The sequence below is a fragment of the Epinephelus fuscoguttatus genome, linkage group LG9 (genome assembly GCF_011397635.1).
Source record: "Epinephelus fuscoguttatus linkage group LG9, E.fuscoguttatus.final_Chr_v1".
In the NCBI taxonomy this organism is placed as follows: Eukaryota; Metazoa; Chordata; class Actinopteri; order Perciformes; family Serranidae; genus Epinephelus; species Epinephelus fuscoguttatus.
The window spans coordinates 7438937-7464763 of record NC_064760.1 but is presented as its reverse complement, the minus strand read 5'-3'; the positions used below and the strand labels follow the sequence as shown (position 1 = coordinate 7464763).

Sequence of the window (25827 nt, the reverse complement as noted above, 5' to 3'; positions counted from 1 at the left end):
TCAGCTTTTCAACTAAAAATTAAACTACAGGCGATTTTAAATGAACTTTTAAATTCATTCATTCATCTTCTAACCGCTTCATCCTCTTGAGGGTCGCGGGGGGGCTGGAGCCTATCCCAGCTAACATCGGGCGAGAGGCAGGGTACACCCTGGACAGGTCGCCAGACTATCACAGGGCTGACACGTAGAGACAAACAACCATTCACGCTCACATTCACACCTATGGACAATTTAGAGTCTCCAATTAACCTAGTCCCCAATCTGCATGTCTTTGGACTGTGGGAGGAAGCCGGAGTGCCCGGAGAGAACCCACGCTGACACGGGGAGAACATGCAAACTCCGCACAGAAGGGCTCCCACGCCCGGGATTGAACCGGCAACCCTCTTGCTGTGAGGCGAGAGTGCTAACCACCACACCACCGTGCTGCCCCTGAACTTTTAAATGAACCACCAAAATCACTGAAAACTGAAGCTCTTCACACTCATCACTAACGAGCACTAGCGAGTGTCTGCAGGTGAGAGACTGAACGTCCTGGGCTACAGGCAGTAAGAGGTGGACAGAGTGACATGGACACGATCAAGAGCCACACATATAATGATAATGAGGACAATTTTGGGACAAAATAAAATTATAAATACACTGACGGTCAATTAATAATTAAATATGTGTGTCAGCTGAAGTTTCTAAGGCCCTTGAAAGCCAGTTGTTACTTCCAGAGAACTAAAAGCTCTGTGCTCCAGAGGATAGACCTGCTCTGCTCCCATAATTCACTCCTCACTCACTGATTGAACCCGACAGGTACTTAAGCATCGGACATGCAGCGGAGAATACACATCTTCCACAGCGCGTTATCCCAGACAGGATCTGCCTGCTGCAAATCAGCAGATTGAATTCTGCTCTCCGCTGGCTGATGGAGTCCGGCAGTTTTAATTGAGTTGTTTAGTGTCTTCACACTGGCAATTTAATCCTGGTGTCAGTGTCAAAGGCTGGATCGGGTGGGGAGAGAGGCCGATTTTAACTCTGGAAACAGGGAAACTCAGCTGAGCGTTAATTACAAGTGATTATCATCCATGGGCTGGTGAGTCCCTGGAGGCCGGGGTTATTGAGTCTGCGTTTCAGAGGGGAGGTGGATTTTAAATCCTCTTTTTTGTGCAACTTTAAAATGGAAAAACAAAAACAGAAAATAACATGCTATTGGTAAAAAAAAAAATACTTTGTTTTTCTGTCCAAGCACTCGAAGTGGGAACAAAAAAACAGCAGATTACCAGGGAGTGTCTTCTTTTGTTTGCTGGTTTGTTTTTGTGCAAACTAACAGTCACAGCGACCCCTTCCTGATAATTAACATTATCAGTTGCCTTTTCAACAACTTATTCACTGAAAGTTACATGTTAATTAAGTCCGCTCTTGAAGGTTTAACATTTGTTCTAACGTCATGCCAATTTTGTGGGTGCCATGCCATTGTTCTGACAGCCCAGAATTACAAAGCCCCATTAGTCCACAAACTTGAACTGAAAGAGTTGAGGGAGAGCACATAGGTGCAAGTCTATCAAAAACATACATTGAGGAAAGAAGCAACGCCTGCACACTTACTCCTTCCACACAAGTTTAATGAAGACTACTTGGATCTTTGTCAGGTCCTATCCATCCATCCATTTTCATCCATTTTCATCCACTTATCCAGGGCTGGGTGGCGGGGGCAGCAGGCCAAGCAAAGCACCCCAGAAGTCCTTCTCCCCAGCGAAGCTTTCCAGCTCCTCTTGGGCAACCCCAAGGCGTTCCCAGGCCAGATGAGATATATAATCCTTTCAGTGTGCTGTGGGCCTAACCCAGGTCTTCCAACCAGTGGGACGTGCCCAAAACACCTCTAACAGGAGGTGACCAGGAGGATCCTGATCGGATGCCTGAACCACCTCAACTGACCCCTTTCAATGCGAAGGAGCAGCAGCTCTACTCCGAGCTCCCTCTGGATGTCCGAGCTCCTCACCCTATCTTTAACGGCCGGTACGCTCCCCTACACGACCCTCCAGCAGATAAAAACTACTTGAAATAGTGTGCTAAACAAGCATAATGTGTTTTTAAATGAATAAACCATTATCAGAAGTGATATGTGATAATAAATGTCCGTGGTGGACATTTGAAAGCGAGTAGATGACAAACAGTACAGTAAACTTGTAGATAACTCAAATATATGTAATAACTTAGATGGAAAATGCTTTAACATTTCATGCAGCCAATGATCCCAAGTTAAAACACCACATATCTGCCTTTTACTTCCTTGTGCAACAAACGTACTGAGCTCCTGGGTGAAAGTCCAATGTTTGTTGAACCCATCCACCACCCCCAACGCTCCCTGTAGGCACTTTCCAGCTCCTTTAATTATATCGTTGTCCCGGACATCCCATCTTTCTCTCCATGTATTTCAGCTAGCTGGAGTTATGTTTAAATAGAGTTTGAATCCAATATGTTTGAATAAGACAAAAATAATGTTGTGACAGTGTGATTTATCATGTAGGGTCACGAATCCCAAAGTTTCCATGCCCAAGTTATGCCCCACTACTACTTTTAAATTGCACTGCATTTTTGAGACGGAGCGATGATGGTGCTATACTTTGTGAATGGTCACTTTATGGAAACTTTAATTTGGGTCCTTGAAAAATGTGTAAGTAAATCAAACACAGTGCGTTCATGCCCTTTGACATGACAAACAATCACCTCAAAATGAATACCTTTTCATTCCTCTTGTGGTCACTCCAAGGCTCTGTGATGTCACTCACCATCCCAGGGGAAATTTAGACAGCAAGGCTAACACAGAAAATAGCCTGTGTTAAAAATCACCTGTGTTAAATCTTGTAAGACTGATTTGAAACATGACGCATACAGATTCCTGGTCGTTGTGGACAGTCTGTTAAAAAATATTTTTGAGTTGATTTATTTTTACAGCTGTACATTAACAGACACAGTCGATGTATGGCTGCTTCACATCTGCTTTAAATGTCTTATGGTGCTTTAGAAAGAAGTGTATATCTATCAGTGGTGGTAAACCGACCTGTTTTTGTATTTTGAGTGACAGTCTGATGAACATTTACAATGCACAGATAATACTTTTAAATCGTACTTTCCATGGTTACACCACTAATTACACCCTGGAAAAGAAAACATACCCATAATTGACCTTGTCACGAAAAAGAAGCACTCGGGCTTTAATAACGCAGCAGGATTGCACATGAATTATGGTGCCGTTAATTTGATACAGAGTGATCCTTCCCTGCTGCTGTAACTGTCCAATATAGATTCCCTTCAGCTCTCCAGCTCCCAAATTGGATGTTTGGAGCCCACAGGGTGTTGGTGTTCTTATTAATGTGGCCAGTCCAAGCAGCAGGGAATCGATCCAGCTGTGATCTGACCACCAACACATCTGTCCAACCTCCACTATCCCTTCTTTCTCCTCTGTAGGAACTTCTGCAGTCGTATCTGTCTCTGTGTGTAGCTGTGCTCACACTGCAGCTCAAAGTGTCACATTTCTGTTTTTCCTTCACATGTGACGCAGACGTGATGCCGTCTAATCAGTGTGAAGAGTGAAAGGCTGCTATGTTCCCTCTTTTAAATACGAAGAACAAAACTGCAGCATGACATGTTGAGACAAGACGCAACGTATGTTTGAGCTCCTGTAAACAGAATATGTCGGGATGACACCTGAGAGTTGTCACAATTTTGGCACCAAAATATTTTCAGTTCATCTGAATCAGTGTCAGCAGAGAGGACAGAAATAGAGAAATAGTGACAGTTTGACGAGACCATTGAAATAACTGAATTCATTAAATTTATTTAGTTCATTATAAACATACAAGTTTAACACTTTGCTAAATACGCTCTCTTGCACATAACACAAAATGTTAATTTATGAGCTTCTTTATGCTGAGCTGAGACAGAACAAGTGTGTTTCCTCAAATGCCAAACTTTTTCTTTACTAAAAATCATTTTACTCATATTTGGAAACATTTTTCTGCTGCTGAAATTCTGTAATCAGATGTGAATCTTCTCACTTAAACCAAAAATTATTTTTAACCTCCTGAGACTCATTTTGGGTTTACTTTATTTTATTCTACTTAACTTGAGCCCTTTTTAAACAGGAGTTGTGCACATTTGCAGGAAAGCCCAATCAGTCTTTTTTCAGCATTGGCAGTATAAAAGCAAAATCGAGGAGTGCAGCAAAATGCCGCCTACCTACTTTTGTTTATACAGAATGCGCCTTTTTCAGGGCAATGGGGGGCGTGAGCAAGTAACAAAACATGTAGCTCAGCATGTGACGTAAACAGTGACGTGGGAGGGAAGCCGCGGCTGGTCAGTCCTTCGGCAGTTCTCTTGTAAGTCGGCCAGTTCTTCATCGACCCCGTCATCTGACGGTTAATGGCCTCTTCGTTTGTGAGGACAAGGAAGGCGCGCAGTTCCTTGTCTCCCCAGTTGCTCATCTTTACAGTGTCTGTCAGGTTTGTGTTTCCCTCTTGCTACTAGCTGCTCATTCCTGCTATCAGCTGTTTCCTGTTTATCCACTGCCAGTGGGTCGCACGTGTGGCGTCATCAACAGCTCCTCCCGTGGCGGAAGGCCGCCTCCTTCTTTTTAAACCAAAAGGGTTCCACCAATATGTCTACCCTATGAGGCAGAAAATTGGGCACCTCGGATCAACTTGCCAGTCCGGCTCTGTGTGTCTAAACGCTCGCAGCTTGCCAGCAAAACGGGCCAAAATTCGCAGACAACATTCAGCCACAAAATAAACCTGAAAAGCTGCAAATCAGAACGAAAGTACAGAGAGACCTGTTTGTAACAGTGTCTGTCGTATAGTACCCCAATTGTAATTTTTTTTTTTTTTTGTCTTTCTCCTTTTTATTAATTTTCAGAATTATTACTACTATTATTATTATTTTTTGTTGCTGTTTGTGTTCCTCTTTATTTATTTTTGTGTACAGGTGTGTGTGAGTGTGTGTGCTTTATTTTTTCATTTGTTTTAATACAGATCGTCACCATGTATGTAAATATTTTAAAGAAATTAACGGGCATTGATACATATTTTATTCTATACGTTTGTATAAAGTTATTTTCATTCTATGTGATTTACTTAATGTGGTTTTATTATTCTTCTTGTTTTTTTTTATAAATACAGTCTTTTCTGCCTTTTTTTAGACACCATTTTTTTTCTGTAAAGCATTTTATATTTTCTGTTTAACAAAACAACAGTTGCTTGCTTGCTACATCTTTTTTAAATAATAAAATATCTGTGCTGTATTCTGGATCTGGTGTATGTTAAGTTGTTGTGTTATAAACTCATAGTCATGTAAATGACACATTATTAAATTAATCATCACTATCGTAAGCACACATCACTGTAGAGGCCTTAGATATGAATGTATTTTTTAGTACTCACTTGCTCTCGCTCTCCCTCTCTCCCACACACACACACTCTCACACACACCTCGGAGACACCTAATTGGCTGCAGTGTCAGGTTTGCTCGTCCTCCTCCATGACGCCTGCCTGGTGGGCATACATCAGCTCAGGATTAACGGCAGACGGAGGTCAGCACATAATCACCCCTGATGAATATGGAGGAGGGCCTTTGGGTTTACATGGGAGGACTGCCAAAAATGATAACGACCCCTCCTCCAGTACCTCCTGGGGGACCCATACGCTCTCATCTCAAGGTTGTAACTAGAACAGTGGCAATGCCTTTATGGGGGAGGGCAGCATTGGAGCCTCTAAAGTCAAGAGCTAATGTGATACACACCCAAAAAAAAAAAAAAAAAAAAAGCCTCGGGTATGTTCTGAAATGTGATCCGTGTAACACCATCTGCAAGTCAAAGCTTAAACATCAATCTGTGATACAGTAAAGACTTTATGGTAAAGGTATATGGATGAGACAAAGCAATTCAAAACTCGTGCATATGACATTTCACCACCTTTCACCGATGCTAATTTCTGTTGCCGCATTAATAGTAATTGCCATTATGTGTTAGCATTAAGCTAACAGACTAAGCTCTAGTTATTTGCCACATGGGTTTAGCAGTTAGAATTAAAGCTGCAAGTGGCAATGAACGGGCCCTCACACTGGTGTGCATGTCGGGGACGCTGGCAGAACCCCGGCTGACGTGGCTGTTTATTACTGTGCCAGTATCTAAACCAGTGATACTGGTTTAGTTTCTGTACTGAAGTTTTTGTACTTTTAATGTAAATAAGGTTCTGGGGTGCATAAAAAGCATAATAGAGCAAAACAGAGCACGCTTACCAAAAAAAGTTGGGGGCGCAGAGGTCTGGGCTAAGCCTTGAATGTCCTCACATCCTTAAAACGGCCCTGCGTACACCTGACGTGACCTATACCGGCCTGTCCTTTTGCAAAAGTGCCCTCCGAGCAAACCAAGTGTGTAGGATTTAAGGGGATATATCGGCAGAACGTTTGTTTTCTTTAGCGTATAATCACCTGAAAATAAGATTTGTTGTGTTTTCGTTACCTTAGAATGAGCCGGTTATATCTTCATCGGGAGCTGGTCCTCATCCACGAAGATCACCGTGTTGCTCGACCATGTTTCTACAGTAGCCCAGAACAGACAAACCAAACACTGGCTATGGGGCCTTTTGCATTTTCACGTTGGCTACCGTAGTTAGCAGCCCCTTCACGACGAGCACCATCCATAAAACAGAAGCTGCTTTATTCAGTGTTTTTAAAGGGAATGTGATCTGAACTCTGATGAGCCAGTGTTTAATCTGATTGTTGAACTTCACACCACCAGTAACGACTCCATTGTTGTCACGGTAATAACTAAATGAAACCTTAAATAAACAATACGGCTCTACAATGAATACATGAATACAGTTACTGACTGAGTGATCATGATGACGGAAATACCTAGGCTGCTGCATTGATTACTGTTTTGCATTAGAAACTGTTGATTAATAAGTAATCAATGTACAAATAAATGCTTATTTAAATTAATGAATTCATGCAGTTCATGTGAACGTACTTAAACTATTTAAAAAAAATCACTCGTCATTAATTTCATAACACTAGAAACAGTTAAGAAGTTTCTCCATGTTTATTACTCAGCTCAATAAAGTCACACTTGAATGCAGTCACATCACATACTCTGTTTTATAATATACTCTATAATATATACGTTTGTCATTTTTCAACCTGGCCCCTGTTGTCACATGTTTTTGTGTTTAAGAGACTAATGGGAATAACAGTTTTTCAAACTGGTTCTGTATTGAGTGAGAACATGAAACAGGTTCGCTCAGTCAATTTATGTTCAACAAAGTGCTTGTTTTTACCACTGACAGGCTCAGATTATCATTCTAAGTGTCTGATAACATAATGAAAAGGATCCAGAGATAGGCCTTTATATTTAACCAGAAACAGCCCTGAAATCACCATTGCCAGTCACACCAGACTCAATTTAAATTGAGAACAGGAATTTTGTCACTGTGAAGCACAAGACGAAACCATTGAACTGTCTTTCTGCTGTTTGAACAATAACCAACTCTGGTTTGGTTGACACAAACTCTTAGTTCTCCCAGTTAGATGTGAACATATACTGCCTCTATGCACGCTACAATGACTGTCTCTCTAAGTGGAATCTGGTGGGTTAGGCGAATTTCAGGGCGGTTACTGGTTTAAAAAAAAAAGGAGCTTACTCTTTAACAAAAAGGTTTATCTCCATAGGGATCCTTTCCATAATGTAATCAGACACATAGAATAATAATCGGAGCCTGTCAGTGGCAAAAACAAACACTTTTAGAGGACGTAAATAAAGCACTCCAGGGATTCCATTTTTCTGTAGGCCGGCGTGGAAGTTAAAGTCGCCCTTGTTCCCTCATCAAAAAGCCTGTTGGATTTTTCCATTGGATTTTGGATTGTTGCAGAAAATAAGGTCTGTGGCAAGGTCCTGTGCGTAGAAGCACACACACTTCCATGTCCTCTCACTGCGGATGCTGTGATTTGATGGTCTGGTACTCACTGTAGCCTACTCTTGTAAGACCCAATAATAATAATAATAATTATAATAATAATAATATGCCATGCTTAATAAAAAATACCTGAAAAACAGGTAATGTCAGCCTGAATTACTCACGTGCGCCCTGGTGAGAATCATCATGCATGGAAAATACGGCTTCTACAGGCTCGCCATAGCTTACTGTCAGGACTCAGGGACCAGAATTTGGGATGGTGGACTGTCGGAAAAGCAACATTTTTTTAGGACCCCCTCGAAAACAAGGTGATTCACCTCAAGGGATTTATCCTAATAAAATAAACTTAATCATCATTTCGCAGTGGCAACCCTTCTGAATGGCAATATTTCGGACCCATTTCAAAAAACATGAGACCCCGAAACATGGAAAAATAGGGTCCAGGTTTAGAAATATTTAAGTTTCCCTTGAACAGTAAATTATGCATTCATGCCAAAACGTTTTTGTTGGAGCAGGCGTTACCACCTGCCACCTCGTCATAAAAATATAAAGGCCCACATAAAAATGTTCTTAAAAATGTTTGGGGATGCAGCTCAAGGATGTGTGGTCATCTTGTGTTGCTGCCGTGCTCTCGTGCTGCTTGTTACCATTTTTTACAAATGGTGAAACTTTCATTTTGCTATTCTCATCCACAGTAATATGGGCATCTCATAAAAGATATTAATTTGAGGCAGAACTGACTGATCGTTATCAGCTCCCATATTACACCATGATTAAAATAAACGACATCACATAATAATATTTAATTAAGTTCTCTGATCTCATCTTATTTTCTTACGTGACTATCACTTAAACTTCAGGAGGACTGAATTTCAGAGCCTAGTAGAATTATGAAATAATGATAATGAGTTATTTGGATACATAATTCTGTTGTGTAAAAGAAATGAAGTGAATAATGATCAAAAAATTAATTTCAGGAAATTAAATCTGCAGCATAGGCATGGGCAGTACAACGAAGATTAAATTTTGTTAGGATTAATTTCTTTGGATTATCACGACTTCTGACTTCTGTCTGTATCAGTATGTTTGTATCATATCACAGAGGTGAGACACATCAGTGTGTTGTTGTTGTGTAGAGATAGCAGCATCCTGAGATGTCGATAACTCCTCTTCCTCTGTTTTTTCCAGAGGTGGCTGCTTCAGATCAGCTGCTGAGTTATTGAGGCTAATTAATATGGGCAGTGCAGGCTGTGACAGGCTGAAGGATGGCGTCTCTCAGCCACAGTCATTTCCCCTTATCTCCATCAGACACTCAGCAACTTCACCCTCCTCATTCACAGCCTCCCTTCAGCTCAGATGGGAGATGTGTAAGGTTGCATGATAATGGTCACTGAGGTCAAAAACTACCGCATTAAAAAAAACAAGCAAAAAAAAAAAAGCAATGATAAGATTTGGAGGTTTTTTCCACCACCAACATGTTTTGGATGCTCAGGCCTTGGTTTGGGTTTGTGATATTATTTTACTGACAAGACACAGTTCATTATTCATTCAGGAGACCTGGAGGTGATTAGGAAATTCAGTCCAGCCACTAAAAATAGACTTGTGTTTTCTGTCAGCTGAATTTTTATCTGTTTCTAAGTGGCTGAGCTCAGTAACAGCCGAAGCTTCTTCGTGCTGTCAGGAGAAATGCTGGAGCCTCACAGATCAGGAGAGCAGGCGGCTGGTATCGACTCCTTATAAACTAAAAAGCAAACATACAACATGTAAATAATTTTAATATAAAATTATGATTATGAAGCTGTATAATAAGTCATTAAATAATATATAACAAAAATCTAAGTATGTATTGTGTGATTAATTAATTTGTGTCACATTACTTTTTTTTCCTGTCATCTTTTTAGCCACGCTAGCAGCAAATCTCCAGTGACGTCACTTGACTCTTCCACTATGTAGAGCTCAATGTCTGGTCAAAGTATTTCGGCTGTTTTTCTATTTTTAAACAAAAGTATTTGGAAGTATTTCTCATGTCATAGAAAACACTGAGAGCATCACTATCTTAGTTTTTTTAAGATGGTGATCATGGTATAACTGTCTAACATTAGCATGCTAGTATTGCCATTATGAGCCTGTTAACATGCTGATGTTAGCATTTAGCGTAGCTGGAGAGCCACTGCGGTTTTAGACGTACACATGTGTGAGTACCAGGCTCTCAGTTGTATGTTGTATAGAAGGAGATTGCTAAATACACAATTAAGATCGTTGTTGTGAAAATAACGTTAGCCTTGTGTTCACAAATGCTTGTTTGAAGAGGAAATAGAAAACTTTTGTGCAACCTATCGCACTAGCTCGCAAGCTAACGCTGTCTCCTTATCAGCTCTTTAATCATAGAATAGAGAATATAGCAACTTTCACCACAGTTTAGGAGTACCACTGCAAGCAAACGTGTTCTTTGTTTGGATTATCATTTTGAAGTCGAAATAGACATTTCATTTAACTGCACTAGCTAACGTAACATTCAACGCAACGTCACTCACTGGGTCTGTTCGAAACCGCATACTTACCTACTACTCATACTAACTATTTGAGTATGTAGTGTGTTTACACTGCGCAGTATGCGATTTTGAGTATGCGAGAAGTTCCCGGATGCATACTAGATTCGCCAGAAATGTTGAGTATACATCATGAGCTTACTACTCACACTCAAATTACACAAGATGCAATGTAACGTGACGTCATCGATCGTCACTTCCTTGCCACGAACAGGACAAAAGAAAAAAGAAGAAGTTATTTATTTATTTATATTTATTACTACTGTTTATTATAACTTATGAAACTTTATGAAATCATTCAATTCACAACGACTTTGTTGTTCAATGATGTACATTTTTCCCTCCAATTTTCAGGCTGTGAGGTATGTTATATTGCGTTGTATATTATGATTAGATTTACAGTTGATTAAAAAGGAAACTTACATCTGAGAACAATCCCAAGTCGATTGCGAGCATGATGTACCGAAGACGGCGGGCCGCTCTTCGTCTCAGAGTTGACAAGACTCTCCGGTGAGGCATTTTGAATGGTCAAATTCCGTTAACGGGGCGAGATCGGTCAAAACGGCGGTTTCAAGCTAGCTACATCAAGGGTAGGTTCGCCTCCCGTTTTCAAAGTAAAACCACAAATTTTATCGTTATGGTTTTCTGTATAAGAAAGGGCAACGGGTGTTTTATTTTGTGAAAGTAACTGGAAGTGCGTTGCTCACTATGGCTAGCTTGAGTAGCGCTGAAATCTCCTAAATCGTCCGAACAAAATTATAAACAGCTGGTATTTGGTCAGATTTTCAACACGTTGTGGATCTAAACGGCTACTTTCTCGCCTAAAAATGTTTCAAATGTTGCTAAAGTTATATATTTACAGAGTTTAAAGCTTAAGCGAAATCAGCTTAAGGCCGGCTGATTTCGGCTCGGGCAGAAGCGAAATGCATTGTGGGTTGTCATGTAGTATGCTACAGTGTAAACGGTCTGCATACTGTCTGTTGATTGAGCATGTGGTATGTAGTATGGCAGTATGTAGTATGTAGTATGCGGTTTCGAACACAGCAACTGCCGTCACAACCGCTACGCCCCCTTTTAGGTGAAAGCTTTGAACTCAACCCAGGAGAGACACCAGTCGCGGCTAGGAGTTCATAATGCTGAACAGTTGCTGCATTGTTCATTGCACAGCAAACAATAATAATAATAAAAAAAAAAAAACAGAATTGCAATTTTCTTTGCTCCCGGATAGAGTGAAGAATGGGGAAAGAAGAAATCTGTGGCTCATAGCCATCAAACTGCAGGGTAAAGACGGAAAGCTGTGGGATCCAACTAGTCACTACACCTATGTCTGTGGCAGGCACTTCATCACAGGTTAGTTGGCTAATGCTAGCTAGCTAAAGTCAGTTGATCTCAACAAAAACTGGAGATATTCAAAGCCAAGAAGTTAATTCTAATGAATGTTAAGTAATGAATCAACAGGACAGTGATCATAAACCAAGGAATAGCTCCTGCAGTTAAATGTTTAGCTATCGTAACGTAGCTAGCTAAAAGTTAGCCTCAACTGAGACTCAGTGACTGTTGTTTTTATGACTTATTGGACATTGTCATTATAATAATAATTGTCATAATCATAACATGAACAGTCATGGAGTCTCAGTTGGTCATTTGTCCACAGGCTGGCAGCTGAAAAGGGCACATACCTCCTATTATTTTCACTTTCTCGTCGTACCGAAGGCGATCAGGACCCCTTAAACTCTCTCCGTAGCATGTAGTCTGACTGGCCATTTCATCTGAAGGGGAAAGACTCAACTGAATTGTTTTTATTTACACTTAATGTGTGTGAAGAGCTCTGATTTTGAATTTGCCGCCGGTCAAAATCCCATGTTTCTATTACCTATGACACCACCAGCACGCGACCCATTGTAGTCCGTTGTAGTCCCGTTGAAGTCATGTAGGCCTATAGGCCCACAAATATTTATCCATATCTCATAATGATCAGACTTTAATCCTCTGCCTGACCCTCCCTGTGTCCAAGGACATTTATTTATTTCAAAAGGTCTGGGCTATTTAATTGTTCTATATCATCATGCTATTTCTTAATATAAGCAGGGGATTTTAATACAAAGAAAATAAAAAATACATAAAAATAAAACTGTCCAATAAAACACCATCATTATGACCAAAAAAAAAATCCTACAACTGAATCAACTGTAGTCTCAACAAAAACATCATTCGTCTACAACATTAAGTCTCTGTTTTCTATGACAACTTTTGCCATGTGACAAATATAAAGTGTGTTATCAAGCATTTATCAAATATTATGTAACAAATTAATGTAACGTCACAGCTATATTATAACGTTTACTGCTTATGAATGTTAAATGTAGGGCTAAACAGTGTGTCATCAAGTCAGCAACTCCTTTTTTATCCTCAGCAAAACTGCACTGAGATGTTATTTCAGAATTTGGATACAAATAATCAACCAAAAAGTGTGTCTTCAGTCCAACAGACACATGTGAGTTGACCCGTATGAACAGCCTGCTGGGCACACCTCCAATTTGGCACGGCTTTAAATCTTGTACCACTGCCAGGCAAAATCATTTGTCTACAAGGGTAGATCAACGATAATCCATTTTACGCCATTCAGCAGCAACAAGGCCTGTGAATGGCATCAGTAACAGATAACGTTCTTAACAAACAAAGCCCCTGTTGAAAAACTGTCTTTACACAATCAGGCGGAGCATAAATTAATTTTTATTTCATCACTGAGACAACTGTTTTAAATGTTTCCATGAGTGTGTGATTTTGTCGACTTGATTGTATGTGTTTGACATCATTTCTGTGGCTCTATTATTCTGCCAACACAACAATACTGTGAATTAAACACAGGAGTCCCCATGGTCGTGGAGAACCTGGGAAAGTGAATAAGTGAATGGTTAATGGTGGCAAAAGCAGCACTGAGCTTGAAAAGGATGAGGATGGTGATGAAACCAGAGTTTGACGATGACAGTAGGTCGTTCCTTTTGTTTAAACCGCTGTGAAAGTAGAGCATGGTAGTTTGAAGGTACAGAGCGTTCTCTTTTTATTTTATTATCCAGCCAAAAAAAAACATCGGCTGTCACTTCCTCTCTCCTGGAGCTGTACTGCTCCGTGTCACGGAAAATGTATCATAGGTCCTTGAAAAGTCCTGGAAAGGTTTTGAAATGTTGTCCAATACAACACCTGGGAACCCCGTAATCCTCCAGTCAATGCACCAAGATACTTTCATGGTATTTGTAGCTACAGACCTGGAATAAGCACAACAAAGTTTGCATTTTGAAATTTTGCAATACGTCTCACCTTTTATCTCGGTCATGTAGCGCTGTTACTCATTTAACCTCAGTGGGAAGTTAATCTGTGGGAAGAGGGAACAGAAACCACAGAAGATAAAGGTCTGCAGCCTGAGAGATAACCTCCTCTCTGTGATAACTCCACTTCTCTGGTGAAATCCAGTTTGCTGGTTTGAATAAAGTTGGCCGAAAATTACCTGAAATGTGAACTGAGGATGTGAACGTACAGGTCAAGATTTTTCCAGACCAATCAGAACTGAGTTTACATCAGATGTTCTGATGACATGAGCAAAAGGAGCATCCTGTTTTCTGCACAATATATATGCTGCATGAACATCTTCATGTGAACATTATCCTGCTGATACAGACGTCTTTGTACCTTCTCCGAGGTAAGTGCGCATTTAGAGGCTATTTGAATATTATTGAATATTTATCTGTACATTTTCTGCACATTCAACGAACTCATTTATTCATAGTTTTTGGGCAGATTAAAATAAGAAATGATCTAATTAAAAGTTAAATACACAGATTACATCAAGAAAATTTTGCGCATGCTCCAAAAGGCAAACCACAAATGATGTTATGGATTTAAGGCTTGATCTTTTCCAAAAAATGTTATGGTTTTTAATGTTATGAGCAATGTTTGTGGTCATTAAGCTGGGTTTTAATGTAACTAAAATAAAACTTAATCAAGCACAAGTACGCATGAATAATTCATTGTAGCATACTTATAAATACTGTTTTAAAGAGTTTTAAAAAGTCTTATGGACTAACTTATGCTGATATGTTAGTGTATTTGTTACTTTACAAACATCTATAAATGTCCTCTCTTTACAGGAATAACTGTGAGATCGTTATCAGAATGGACATGATGGAAATCGACGACGACGTATATATAAATAGGAACCTCACATTGGAGGGCCTCGTTACCAAAGGTTCAGTATAAACCTGAAAATTTACAGACACATAGAATATTGAGAATATTGGGCACAGCTAACATAAAGTGTAATCCATTTGCTTTGGCAGCCCAGTCTCCAGAAGAAAATGTTTGTTGTATGTTTCTGCAATCCATGAATGAATACATCATAAAAATGTTTTTCTACATCTTATGGTGGAAATATCTTCAATTTTTTTTTTTTTTTCAAAATTAAAGTCCTCTGTGATTTTATGATCTTATACTGGCGGAGGGAAAATGCACATTTCTACTGTGTCCCCCCAAAATCTGCGCTTGTAGTCTCACACCTATCATATCAACATTTCTAAAGCGATTAAGTACATGAGCTGACTTAATCAGCAAGAGGCAGAGGAGGGGATAACGGATAGTGCAACACGTAGGCAAGACACCTGCCAAGTTGCAGAACACTGTTTAAGACCAACAAACAAAACTGGTTGGTTTTTAGTGAGTCATTGTTGTTTTTACAGCGGCTTTTTAGACAACAAATGTGGGTTTTATCCACTGAATAAAGTGTCACAAAAAGTTTTTTTTTTGTTTGTTTGTTTTTACAAAGACATTGACGGCTTCTTTAGCCATGATTGTGCCACCATAAACCATGATAGCGAATATGAAAAAGTAAAATAAAGCAGATATCTAAAGTAAAAACTAAACTCCAAACCACAGAGATTCAATTCGAAGCGACAGCCATACTGAGAGCTGAACACTCAGAGACTTTTCAAAACACCTGTCTCTCTGGTCTCCTGCAGACATAGGTGAGTAGAGTCTCGCAACACACACGGCCTGTTTGAGGGGAGAAAGGGTGGCTTCTGGGGTTGGCTGCGGTCGGCAAGATGTCACCACTACCTGCTTTTGGACCTACTCTGGGGAAGGTCCATCTCTGGCACAGCTTGGCGGGTTCAGTGTGTCTAAACTGACTAGTGATGTGTCATTCGCAAACGAGTCGGCTCTCTTTGTAGCAAACTAGAGGAGCCAACTCCTGTTGGGGAGAACCGAATCTTGAGCTACTGCTGCTTAGCTCTGCTGAGAATCCATGTAAGCAGGGGCGGGACTTTATTTTGATTGACACACCATGCGGCCAATCACATGCGAGGACAGTCTAGGATCATACCATTATGTGAAAGAAGGAAGGGGGCAGACGCTCCAAAGACTGAGTGTAGTGGTACAGGCCAGGTACACACAGTGTGACAAAGAGACGGGGGAGCCGGATTTAAATGCAAGCACGTCAATGATATTGGAGACTGCAGAGGTGAGTGCAGAATTTGTAAAATGAAAATATCCACCAGAACAGGGTCAACAACAAACCTGCACAGACATCCTAGAACTGCCCACCTATCTGTGCAACTGGAGGGGAGAGAGCACTGTGGGGTTTTTTTTTTGTAATGAAAAAAAAGCATAAAAATGAGGCTTTTTTGAAAACACTGAATGAAAAATTGCTTACCAACACAAAAAACGTTCATAAGTGCTTAAATATGCTAAAATAGAAGGCTCCGAGTGATACTAAATGAAGTGAGTCAGCTCTTCAAGAGAGCTGAGCCAAAAGAGCCGAATCTTTGAAAAGAGCCGGACTCCCCATCACTAAAACTGACAGTACAAAAACAAATCGGAACGGCATGGCTTTACTGAGCGCAGCCAAGAGTGACAGTGGAAAAACGGTACAAGTGGTTTTTGTGCCAAAATATAAATGTAAAGTTTCAACGTATCTGCTACAGAATAACTACAAACATATTCATGGTTTGCAAAAACATACAACTTCTGGCAGTTGCTTTTTAAAACTAACCTGTTGATCGACTTCAATTCGGAAGAAATATTCATTTTCATATAAAAGCAATTTGTGCTGCTTTGTATTGTACAGGTATTTCATAGAAGATTTATATTTGGGTTTCTGAAGAGCTATGAGGATGCTTCTGTCTCACAGGCAGAATCTGGTGAACAGGCAGCCCTGCATGTTTAACTGTTCTCTTCTGATTTAGTGGATATTCATAGAGGAAAGAAGCCCTCTAGATGTGTGACCATGTGTCTTGGATTACTGTGTGCTCTCCTGTTGGCTGGCAACATCGGACAGTTTATCTACTGTAAGTGATTTATTTGTTAACACTAAAAATATGAATAATGTATTTAGCAACTGTTGACTGTTTGAGAAACAAGACGATGTAGCTCCTCCTGGGGGACCCCAAGGCATTCCCAAGCCAGACGAGATTTGTATGATGCCCGAACCACCTCAACTGAAGGGGCAGCGGCTCTACTCCGAGCTCCCTCCAGATGTCTGTGCTCCTCTTTGGGTCATTACCCAGAGTTCATAACCATAGGTGAGGGTTGGGATGTTGATGGACCAGTAAACCGAAAGCTTTGCCTTCAAGCTCAGCTCCCTCCCCACGACTGACCGGTGCAGCAGTCGCATCACTGCAGAAGCCGCACCAATCTGCCGATCCATCTTAAGCTCTCTGATACAGTCAAAAATTCATTCATAACTTTTTGTATAGGCCAACTTGAATATTACAATAATGAAGTCAGGGTATCAAAAAATCCCACGGCACACCTAGTTTGGCATCACGGCACACCTTTCAGAACCACTGAGCTAAGCACATCTTTTTCATTTCTTTGCATTTCACAGATGAGATAGTCAGCCATCACCGGTCAGCAGACCCAACACAGGCCAGCTACATTCAAGGAGATCAACTGCAGAGCCATTATGATGCTTTAACTGCAGAGAGAAAAGAGTTAGAGGACAGACTGACTGACCTGACGACAGAAAAAGACCAGTTGCAGCAAAGTTACGATTCTTTGACTGCCGAAACAGATGAGTTCAAGGCCAGTTTTAACAATCTAAAAAATGAATGGGACCAGTTACAAGCAAGTTACAACACCTTGAAACAGGAGAATGATCAGTTACAGACAAGTCACAATAATCTGACAGTGAGCTATGACCAGCTACAGACCAATTACAGCAACCTGCAGAAAGAAAGAGACCAGTGGCAGAAAAGTTACAAAGACTTAAGCCAAAGCAAAAATCAACTACAGAGAAGCTGTTATGACATGCAGATGAATCTCGACAGGTTACAGACAAATCACAATGAACTGACATCAAGTAACAAAGTGCTACAGAACACATACAGTAAACTGCAGAGAGAAAGAGATGAGCTACTGACTACGTCCTTGACGCTGAGAGCAAACAGAGATCAGTTACAGAACAATTACACTTCACTAAAAAGGAACAACGACCAGCTGCAAAGAAACTACGACACACTAAGCAGAAGTAAAAATCTCCTTGACATCAGCTACACTTCACTGTGGAAAGACAAACAACAGCTGCAAACCCGTTATAATACTCTGAGGAGGGAAAATCAGCAGTTACAGACCAATTACAGCAGTTTGGTCACAATCAGAGATCAGTTAGAGAGGAAGATCAACAAATTAACAGGTAAGATGTTTGTCATTACAGTTTGATTTAATACACAGGTGTTAGGCTAACTTTTGGTAAAAACCTTTTGGTGATATTTTGTCCATCTTCATGTTTTCAATTCGCAGCTAAACCCTGCCAGGCGGGCTGGAGGAAGTTTGACATCAGTTGTTACTTTGTCTCAACTTTGACGAGAAACTGGACGATGAGCAGAAACGCCTGCATTGCAGAGGGTGCCGATCTGGTTGTCATAGACAGCAGAGAGGAACAGGTAAGGAAGAGGAAGGAGTAAAGAAGAGAAAGAGAATAAAATGGGAGAGTTCAAAAACATTTTGTCTTTTACTGTTTTCATGTAGCGGTGTTGGCTATGTAATGACCATGTAAAGAAATCTGTCACAAGCAATGTGTCACAAGCAAAAAACAAAATGGTCAGAACAACATATCCTCGTACAACGGCTACGAATTTGCACCCCAGGAATGACATTTAGTGCTTAACGCAAAGTAGCGTTAGTTATAGTTTCCATGTGGCGTTTAAGCAGGTGTTTTTCTTACCCTTCGCAGTGTTTCTCAGTGGTGTTTGAGCCATCAGTCCCGTGTGTTTTTACCGACCCTTTGCAACATTTCTCAGTAACATTTGCACCATCGATTCCAGGTTTTTGTAGCGACCCTTTGCAGTGTTTCTCAGTGTTTGAGGCCATCAATTGCAGGTATTTTTACCAACCGGTTGCAGTGTTTCTCAGTGGCGTTTGAGTCTTAGATCCCGAGTGTGTCCACAAACCTTTCGTGGTGTTTTTCAGTGACTGTCCCTGCTTTTCCAGAAACTTTTCTGCCACCAAAAATGATCTCAGTGGCATTTGAGTCATCGAGCCTTGGTGTTTTTACCAGCCCTTCACAACATTACTCTGTGACATTTGAGCCATTGATCCCAGGTGTTTTTACCAACCCTTCGCAGCTTTTTCAGGAGGGTTTCACCCACCAAACTCAGGTGTTTTAACTCAAAACATGATCTCTACATAACCTCATTCACCCCACAAAGAACATTATGTAAAGTTACATATTTAATGTGAAGTTACAGAGGTAAGGTTTAGGCAAACAGAGTTAGTGTGGTTAGGTATCAGAAAAGAAACATGGTGACAACATAACTTAAAATTACTCAGAGTGCACACAGTTCTGATCCCCCGTCTTCTCTTTATTTTTTGATTCATCCACCACCCCAAACTACCTCCTTACAGAGGTCGCATTCTTATTTACTCCCGTCCATCATCTTAAAATCTAAACAGTCATTATGTGCACAGAATTATCAGCTCATTTCCTTATGACTTAGTTCCTGTGTTACTGCACCTGTATTCAATTTGATTCAAGTCATTCGTAACCCAATATCACATGATTTCTATCTATCTATCTATCTGTCTAAAAACTCAGATTTTTCAAAGAGTATTTGTCTTTTAATCATTCCTGTCTTCTGTCTGTGCTACATTAACAGGAATTTGTTAACGGGTTACTGCAAGTAGACCAAAATGCCTGGATTGGTCTGACTGACAGTCTTGAGGAGGGGACTTGGATGTGGGTGGACGGGACCCCACTCACGACAGGGTAAGTTTTAACAGCTAGAGTGTACGACCTAAACTATACCATAAACTCAGGACATCAGACATAACGAGTGGACAGGTTCCTTAATTAATCATCTTTTAGAGATGACCTCTATACCCAAACAATGGCTACATGGTACACACAAAACATGTACTTCACCTCATGGATGTGGTGTCCTGGACAAGCCCCGTTTTGTTACGCCCCACCCTTGGATGGCCCCATGGGGCTAACAAAACTCCATCACTGACCCAAAATGACCACATAAGGCTGCGAGGCAGCAGGATCACAGAACCTGGTCTCACTTGGGCAGTGACTTGCAGCGTCAGAAACCAACAAAAAAAAAGTCGTCCTTTAACATCGGCATGATATGACATTTGCCGTTATAGTTTAACAGCACCTGGCAGCGTCAGATGGAAACGTGGCGGGACAAGGAGACGAGTTAAGTAGGCGAAAGTCTGAGTGGAGCAGGTGAAAGGGGTGGTGGACGGGTCCAACAAACACGGACTTTCACCCGAGAGAGCGGTGTTCGTGTCCTGTAAGATTCTAAAGCCAAACCCTGTTCTTTAGTCCTGAACCCAACCAAGTGTGTTTCTCAAAAGAGGAGAACTTGACACAGTGTCCCAGAACATCAACAACCACCACACCCAGGGTACCTTGCATGTCGTATGTGGACGTAGAACGTTCATGACTAAAACGTCAATATGTGACGAGGCCGGAGTGAGAATGTGTTGCCCCACACCAGAGGCCTCTCTCCTCTGCTGCTAGCACTGCAACTCTTCAGCACCTCCTCCATGTCAGGTGCGCTGCACCTCGTTACGCAATGCAGCACACCTGGGCAGATCTAGAGTGGAAGGAGTAGGGACAGCAGCACAGAGCACATACAGCCGTATCACCTTTCCTGTACTGAGGAAACCTGCAGCTCTTTAATTTTCCATTTCTCTCACTGTTGAGATCTTTTTATTGTATTTTAGAAAAGCTGTCAGTAACCTGTAAAACAGCCAACAGTCATTAGGCAGTTAATATCACGGGTCAGTGGTGATTTTAACCTCGTATTTTGTAGAAGACAGAGGTCACATAATAATAATCTTATGTGAACTGAAATCCAGTAAATGTCAAAATTAATTTTGGTTTCGCTCCCTCATGAAATAATGCATTATTACAAAATGTGGAGGAAGATTTTGAATTCATTTTACCACAAAGTACAGCACATTCAGCTCGATGTGGTCTGCTCTGTCAGGAGGTGATGAACTGTCAAACTAAGGCCCTGCACAGCGGCGTCTGCAGAGACATTCACATACACTGTGTGGATGTATTTCAAAACACACAGAGGTGGCGATGGAGGCGGTTTAAAAGATAACATGAGGGCTCTACACTGTCTCCTATGCAAATGAGACTAAATCAAAAAATCCTTCAATCACAGTCTGAGTCAGAAACAACAGTCAGAGCAGCTGAGAAACAAAAACTGAGCATCTGAGAGAGGAGTTAATTGTTTCTGTCTCTGTAATCTTGTCCATCAGGTTCTGGCAACCCGGGCAGCCCAACAGCTTCAACGGGAACCAGGACTGTGGGGAAATTGTGCAGAAATCAGTGGGAATGGGAGAATGGAACGATGACGGCTGTTTTTCTCAACAGTTGTGGATCTGTGAGAAATGAGATCACAGTTATTTACACAGTGGCTTTGGACTGTGGTCCTAACTAGGGATGGGTATCGTTCGGATTCTACCAATACTACCACTCTTACCGATACTGCTTATCGATCTGGTGCTGTACTCTTATTGGCTCTTTTGTTTTTTTATTAATACAAAAAAATGAAACAAATTAAGAACAGAATTAACATTGCATTTTCTATGTATGTAAGTGCATTATATAACTTAACATCCTGCTACAGCATTGTTTGGAATTTAATTTCACTTTTTAATTTTGTATATAGAGCCCAATATCGCAAATCACAATTTACCTCAGAGGGTTTTACAGCACATGACATCCCTCTGTCCCTGGGCCCTCACAGTGGATAAGGAAAAACGCAGAAACCTGAATAAATTACTACTATAGACTAGGACATACTCGAGGTGAACGGGGTAACGGGAGACGAACAATGAGCTAGGTGGTCAAAAACGGTGCATTTCTCTGTCTATACATAGCGCAATTTTGCTAGATGTTTCGTAAGATTGCTCATGTTTCTGCCCTCACATGCAAAGGAGTTGTTGAGTATAACCAAACATACTCTCTCTGCCATTGTCACTGAGTGCAGGGCCTCTGATGCAGAACATTGTTAACAGTTTTATAAATGTACTGTTTAGCCGATGCTTAATGTTGGATGTAATGAAATATGAATCACGTTACATATGTTTGCAAATTGCCATATGTGTGATTAACGTATGAAAATGAAAATTACAAATAATGTAAGTTACAAAATGTGCATTGTATTAATGATTTACTGAACCACTGTAATGATTACATGACACTGGCAGAAATGACTCTGACATATGTGCTGAAAATGTCTGATCTGTTTCACCCAAGTTATCTTGTAAATTAGAAATATATCTACTCCTTCTCTGAGATTGAAACATACAGAATCTAAATATGGATGTGCAAATATTGATTTTTTTTTTTTTTAGTTTAACTGCAAATGCCCCCCCAGCAGATGAATATGAAAACAGTCTTGTAGTGAAACACTTCATCACACATCCCTCTGCACAGTTAAGAGTTAAGAAGAGTTAAGAAGAAACAAAACATGTTTGAACAAACATGATTGAAACAGGATTTTAAGTGATATCTTTATACATCATGGTGAAGGGTATGTGTAAGTAAAGCATTAATCATGTAAGTTAAAGGAGATCTATTATGCTTATTTTTAAAGTCATACAAAAAACAAGAATACATCAAAAACAGCACAACTGGGATCGGGACAGAAAATGGCATTGGAAGAAACTTTAACTTGTGCATCCCGATACACATTTTTGTGTATTTTGGGTTTTGACTGTGCAATTATTTTGCCTGAGTTCCTGCATATGGTGTGATTTTTGGCAAAGGTGTGTGTTTTGCGGTATATTTTTGGAATTTCAAGGTCAACTTTAATTTAACCCTTTAATTCACTGTATAAAAAAACACTGCCTTATCTATCCCTAGACACATTTTTGTGCTCATTGACTTCCATTGAAACCACATATTTTGATCCTGTGTCCAATAGACCATAAAATATACACACATATATATATATATATATATTACTTTACTTTTTTTTTTTTTTACTGTACTGTCAACTAGCTGCAAAAAAAATATTTCAACTAAAATGGTCTCAATCTGTTGTTGGGGATGTCAGGCTGTAGTGTATATGTTTTTTATGAAAAATAAATTTGTGTGTGTGTGTAAATTGCAGACAAGAAAATCCATATGGTCACACACACGCACGCACACACACACACACACACACACACACACATCTAACATGTAAATGTTGTGTTTTGTCCATTAGTAGTGTTCTGGGCAGAAACAAGGTTAGTTTTACTTCTGTTCTAAATGAAAAAAACATTCAACTTCAAGTGTTTTCTTGTACACAGACTAGCATTTAAAAGGTTAAAATCCTGTGTACGAGGGATAAATTTTGGTGTAAATTTAAAAATCTGAACCAAAATGCATATTGCTGCTAATCTTTGACATATACCAGACTGTGATAAACCCATAAAAACAAAAAAAAAAATCCACTTGGCATTTATTATATTATTTTTAACTCACTTCTTGTGTTTTTTCATTAAAAGAAAGTTGTGGGATTTGTGAATCAAACTGGAATTCAAAGGGTTCAAATCCTAAAAATGATGATGAAAATGATTTTTATGATCAAGACTGAAGTTGGAATGAAAAAAGAAAAATAATTTGAAATGATACATTCATATAATAGTTACATTAATTCCAATATGACATACACAAAAATGTGTACGAGGGATAAATTAGGATGTTTTTTAAAGGGATGCACAGGGATTAAAATAATATTTTGAAATCATTTTATAGCCTTTATTTGTAGTGAGTTGCAGGCTTCTAGAGGAACTTCAAGTGCAAACAATGTGTATAAATGAAACAGCCTGGCAGCACATCACAACAGGATTTGGATCATTTCAGCCTGGATCAACAATATTAAAGCTGAGGGGCAATATTCTTAATACTCACAAGGCCATCTCCAAATCCAACAACTGCAAAAAATGTCCAGACAGTGTGGATGAATGAAATGGCCTCAAAACAACTAATTATTATCTACCTGTTTATTTAACACACAGGTCCTAGTGGTGGATATTCTCATTAGCACAACTGGCCAGCGTAGCCAGATTTTCTAAATTACAAATGCTTAACCTCCGTTATCTCAAATTGAGGTTTATTTTAATACACAGCTTTAACAGGTGACTCTCAGTAGCTGACAACAGCCTGTGCACCATATGTCACATAACCCTCACATGAAAGAACAATGGAACAAGAAAAACACAGGAAAACCTGGAAAACTCAAGGTCCTTACACAATAAAGTCTATTTACAAGATTATTTACCAAAAAATGTTGATTTTATAAGTGAACACATCGGCCTTGCAGCTTTCCTAAATCATTCCAAATGTTCAACATTGCATACTCTTGTGTCGTATGTTATAAATTGGTCCACCCCTGGTAATAATGAAAGCACACAGCGCAGGATGAACGGAGTGACACGGAGTGATGCTTCCTCTTATTGAAAAAGAAACCCATCCTAAAATTGAAACTAAAACAAAGTAGTCTGTAGAGGTCTGAATAAGTCACTGCTGAATATTTGACTGTTTGTTACTCAAGACACTTCAGCCCTGTGAGGAAAAGCTCCGCTCTCTCACTGAGTTGTGCTGCCCCGATCGGTGGATCAGCTGTGCAATCAGCAACGGTTTGGACTGAACCAATGCAAAGGGTCCAAAAGTGTGTTATTTCTTTTGATACTTTTTTTGTCAGTTGCTGAAAATAGCAAAATCATTATTGATATAAGCTGCATCAATATCATCAACAGAGGCATTTTGTTATCATGCAGCACAAACTTGAAATAACCTTCCAGATGATGTTAGACGAGCCTTGACTCTGACCACTTTTAAGTCAAAGCTAAAAACATTTCTTTTGTACACTGCCTACTCCCCCCTGTATTGACTTATTTTTAAACTAAATTGTAAATTATCTTTCTAAATAATCTTTTTATCTTTGCACCTCTTGTCTGCACTGCTGCTATTCTTAATGGTGATTTTTCTCAAATTGTAAATCATTTAGAAAGTACTTTCACCTTTTATATCTTTTTTTCTCTTTACACTTATGTTGTGAATATGTATCCTTTATTGTTTGATATGTTATTGCTCTGCTGATCTGTGGAAAAGTTTGTTTGACCCATCCACTGCCCCACCCTGCCTCCTTTCACAGACTTTCATTCTTTATACCACTTCCTTCTTTGCTCCCGTCAGCACATTGGTGACTTGACTGTGACCTTCCCAATTATCTGGGTTATACACAAACTACTGGCTCATGATTACGTGGGTTACACAAGTTGTGGTGCAGAACTTTTCACTTAAAAATATGTATAACAAAACAATTTTAAGAAAACAACTATGTTACCAAGTCAATGATTCTTTTATTTCTCCTCAATAAAACTCCCTATTTAGATAATATTTCAATCAGAAGTTGGATAAAAACATCCATCCATCTGTTTTCATCCTCTTATGCGGGGCTGGGTCGCAGGGGCAGCAGGCCAAGCAAAGCACCCCCGACGTCTCTCTCCCCAGCAATGCTTTCCAGCTCCTCCTGGGGGACCCCAAGGTGTTCCCATGCCGGATGAGATATGTAATCCCTCCAGTGTGTTCTGGGTCTGCCCCGGGGCCTCCTACCAGTGGGATGTGCCCAGAACACCTCTAACGGGAGGAACCCAGGAGGCATCCTGATCAAATACCCGAACCACCTCAACTGACCCCTTTCAATGCAAAGGAGCAGGGGCTCTACTCCGGATACTCCTCACCTTATTCCTAAGGCTGAGCCCAGCCACCCCACGGATCTCATCTCATCTGTCCGTGATCTCATTCTTTCGGTCAATAC

The 25827-nt window shown here is 40.2% G+C and overlaps 1 protein-coding gene across 1 annotated transcript; it reads left to right on the top strand.

The window, feature by feature from the left end:
- Positions 1-14145: 14145 nt before the first annotated feature.
- Positions 14146-23438, top strand: LOC125894184 (CD209 antigen-like). The gene is made up of 7 exons (XM_049585429.1): positions 14146-14198; positions 14647-14744; positions 16735-16836; positions 17376-18182; positions 18290-18432; positions 19645-19754; positions 21269-23438. Exons 2-7 carry the CDS (start codon positions 14672-14674, stop codon positions 21402-21404), a joined length of 1371 nt encoding a protein of 456 aa, XP_049441386.1. The 5' UTR covers positions 14146-14198; positions 14647-14671; the 3' UTR covers positions 21405-23438.
- The last annotated feature ends 2389 nt before the right edge of the window (positions 23439-25827 follow it).

Coding starts and splice junctions, on each gene's coding strand:
- LOC125894184 (XM_049585429.1), top strand. CDS start 14,672: ATGGACATGATGGAAATCGACGACGACGTATATATAAATAGGAACCTC. Junction 18,183..18,289: donor GAAGATCAACAAATTAACAG/GTAAGATGTTTG, acceptor TTCAATTCGCAG/CTAAACCCTGCCAGGCGGGC. Junction 18,433..19,644: donor TAGACAGCAGAGAGGAACAG/GTAAGGAAGAGG, acceptor CTACATTAACAG/GAATTTGTTAACGGGTTACT.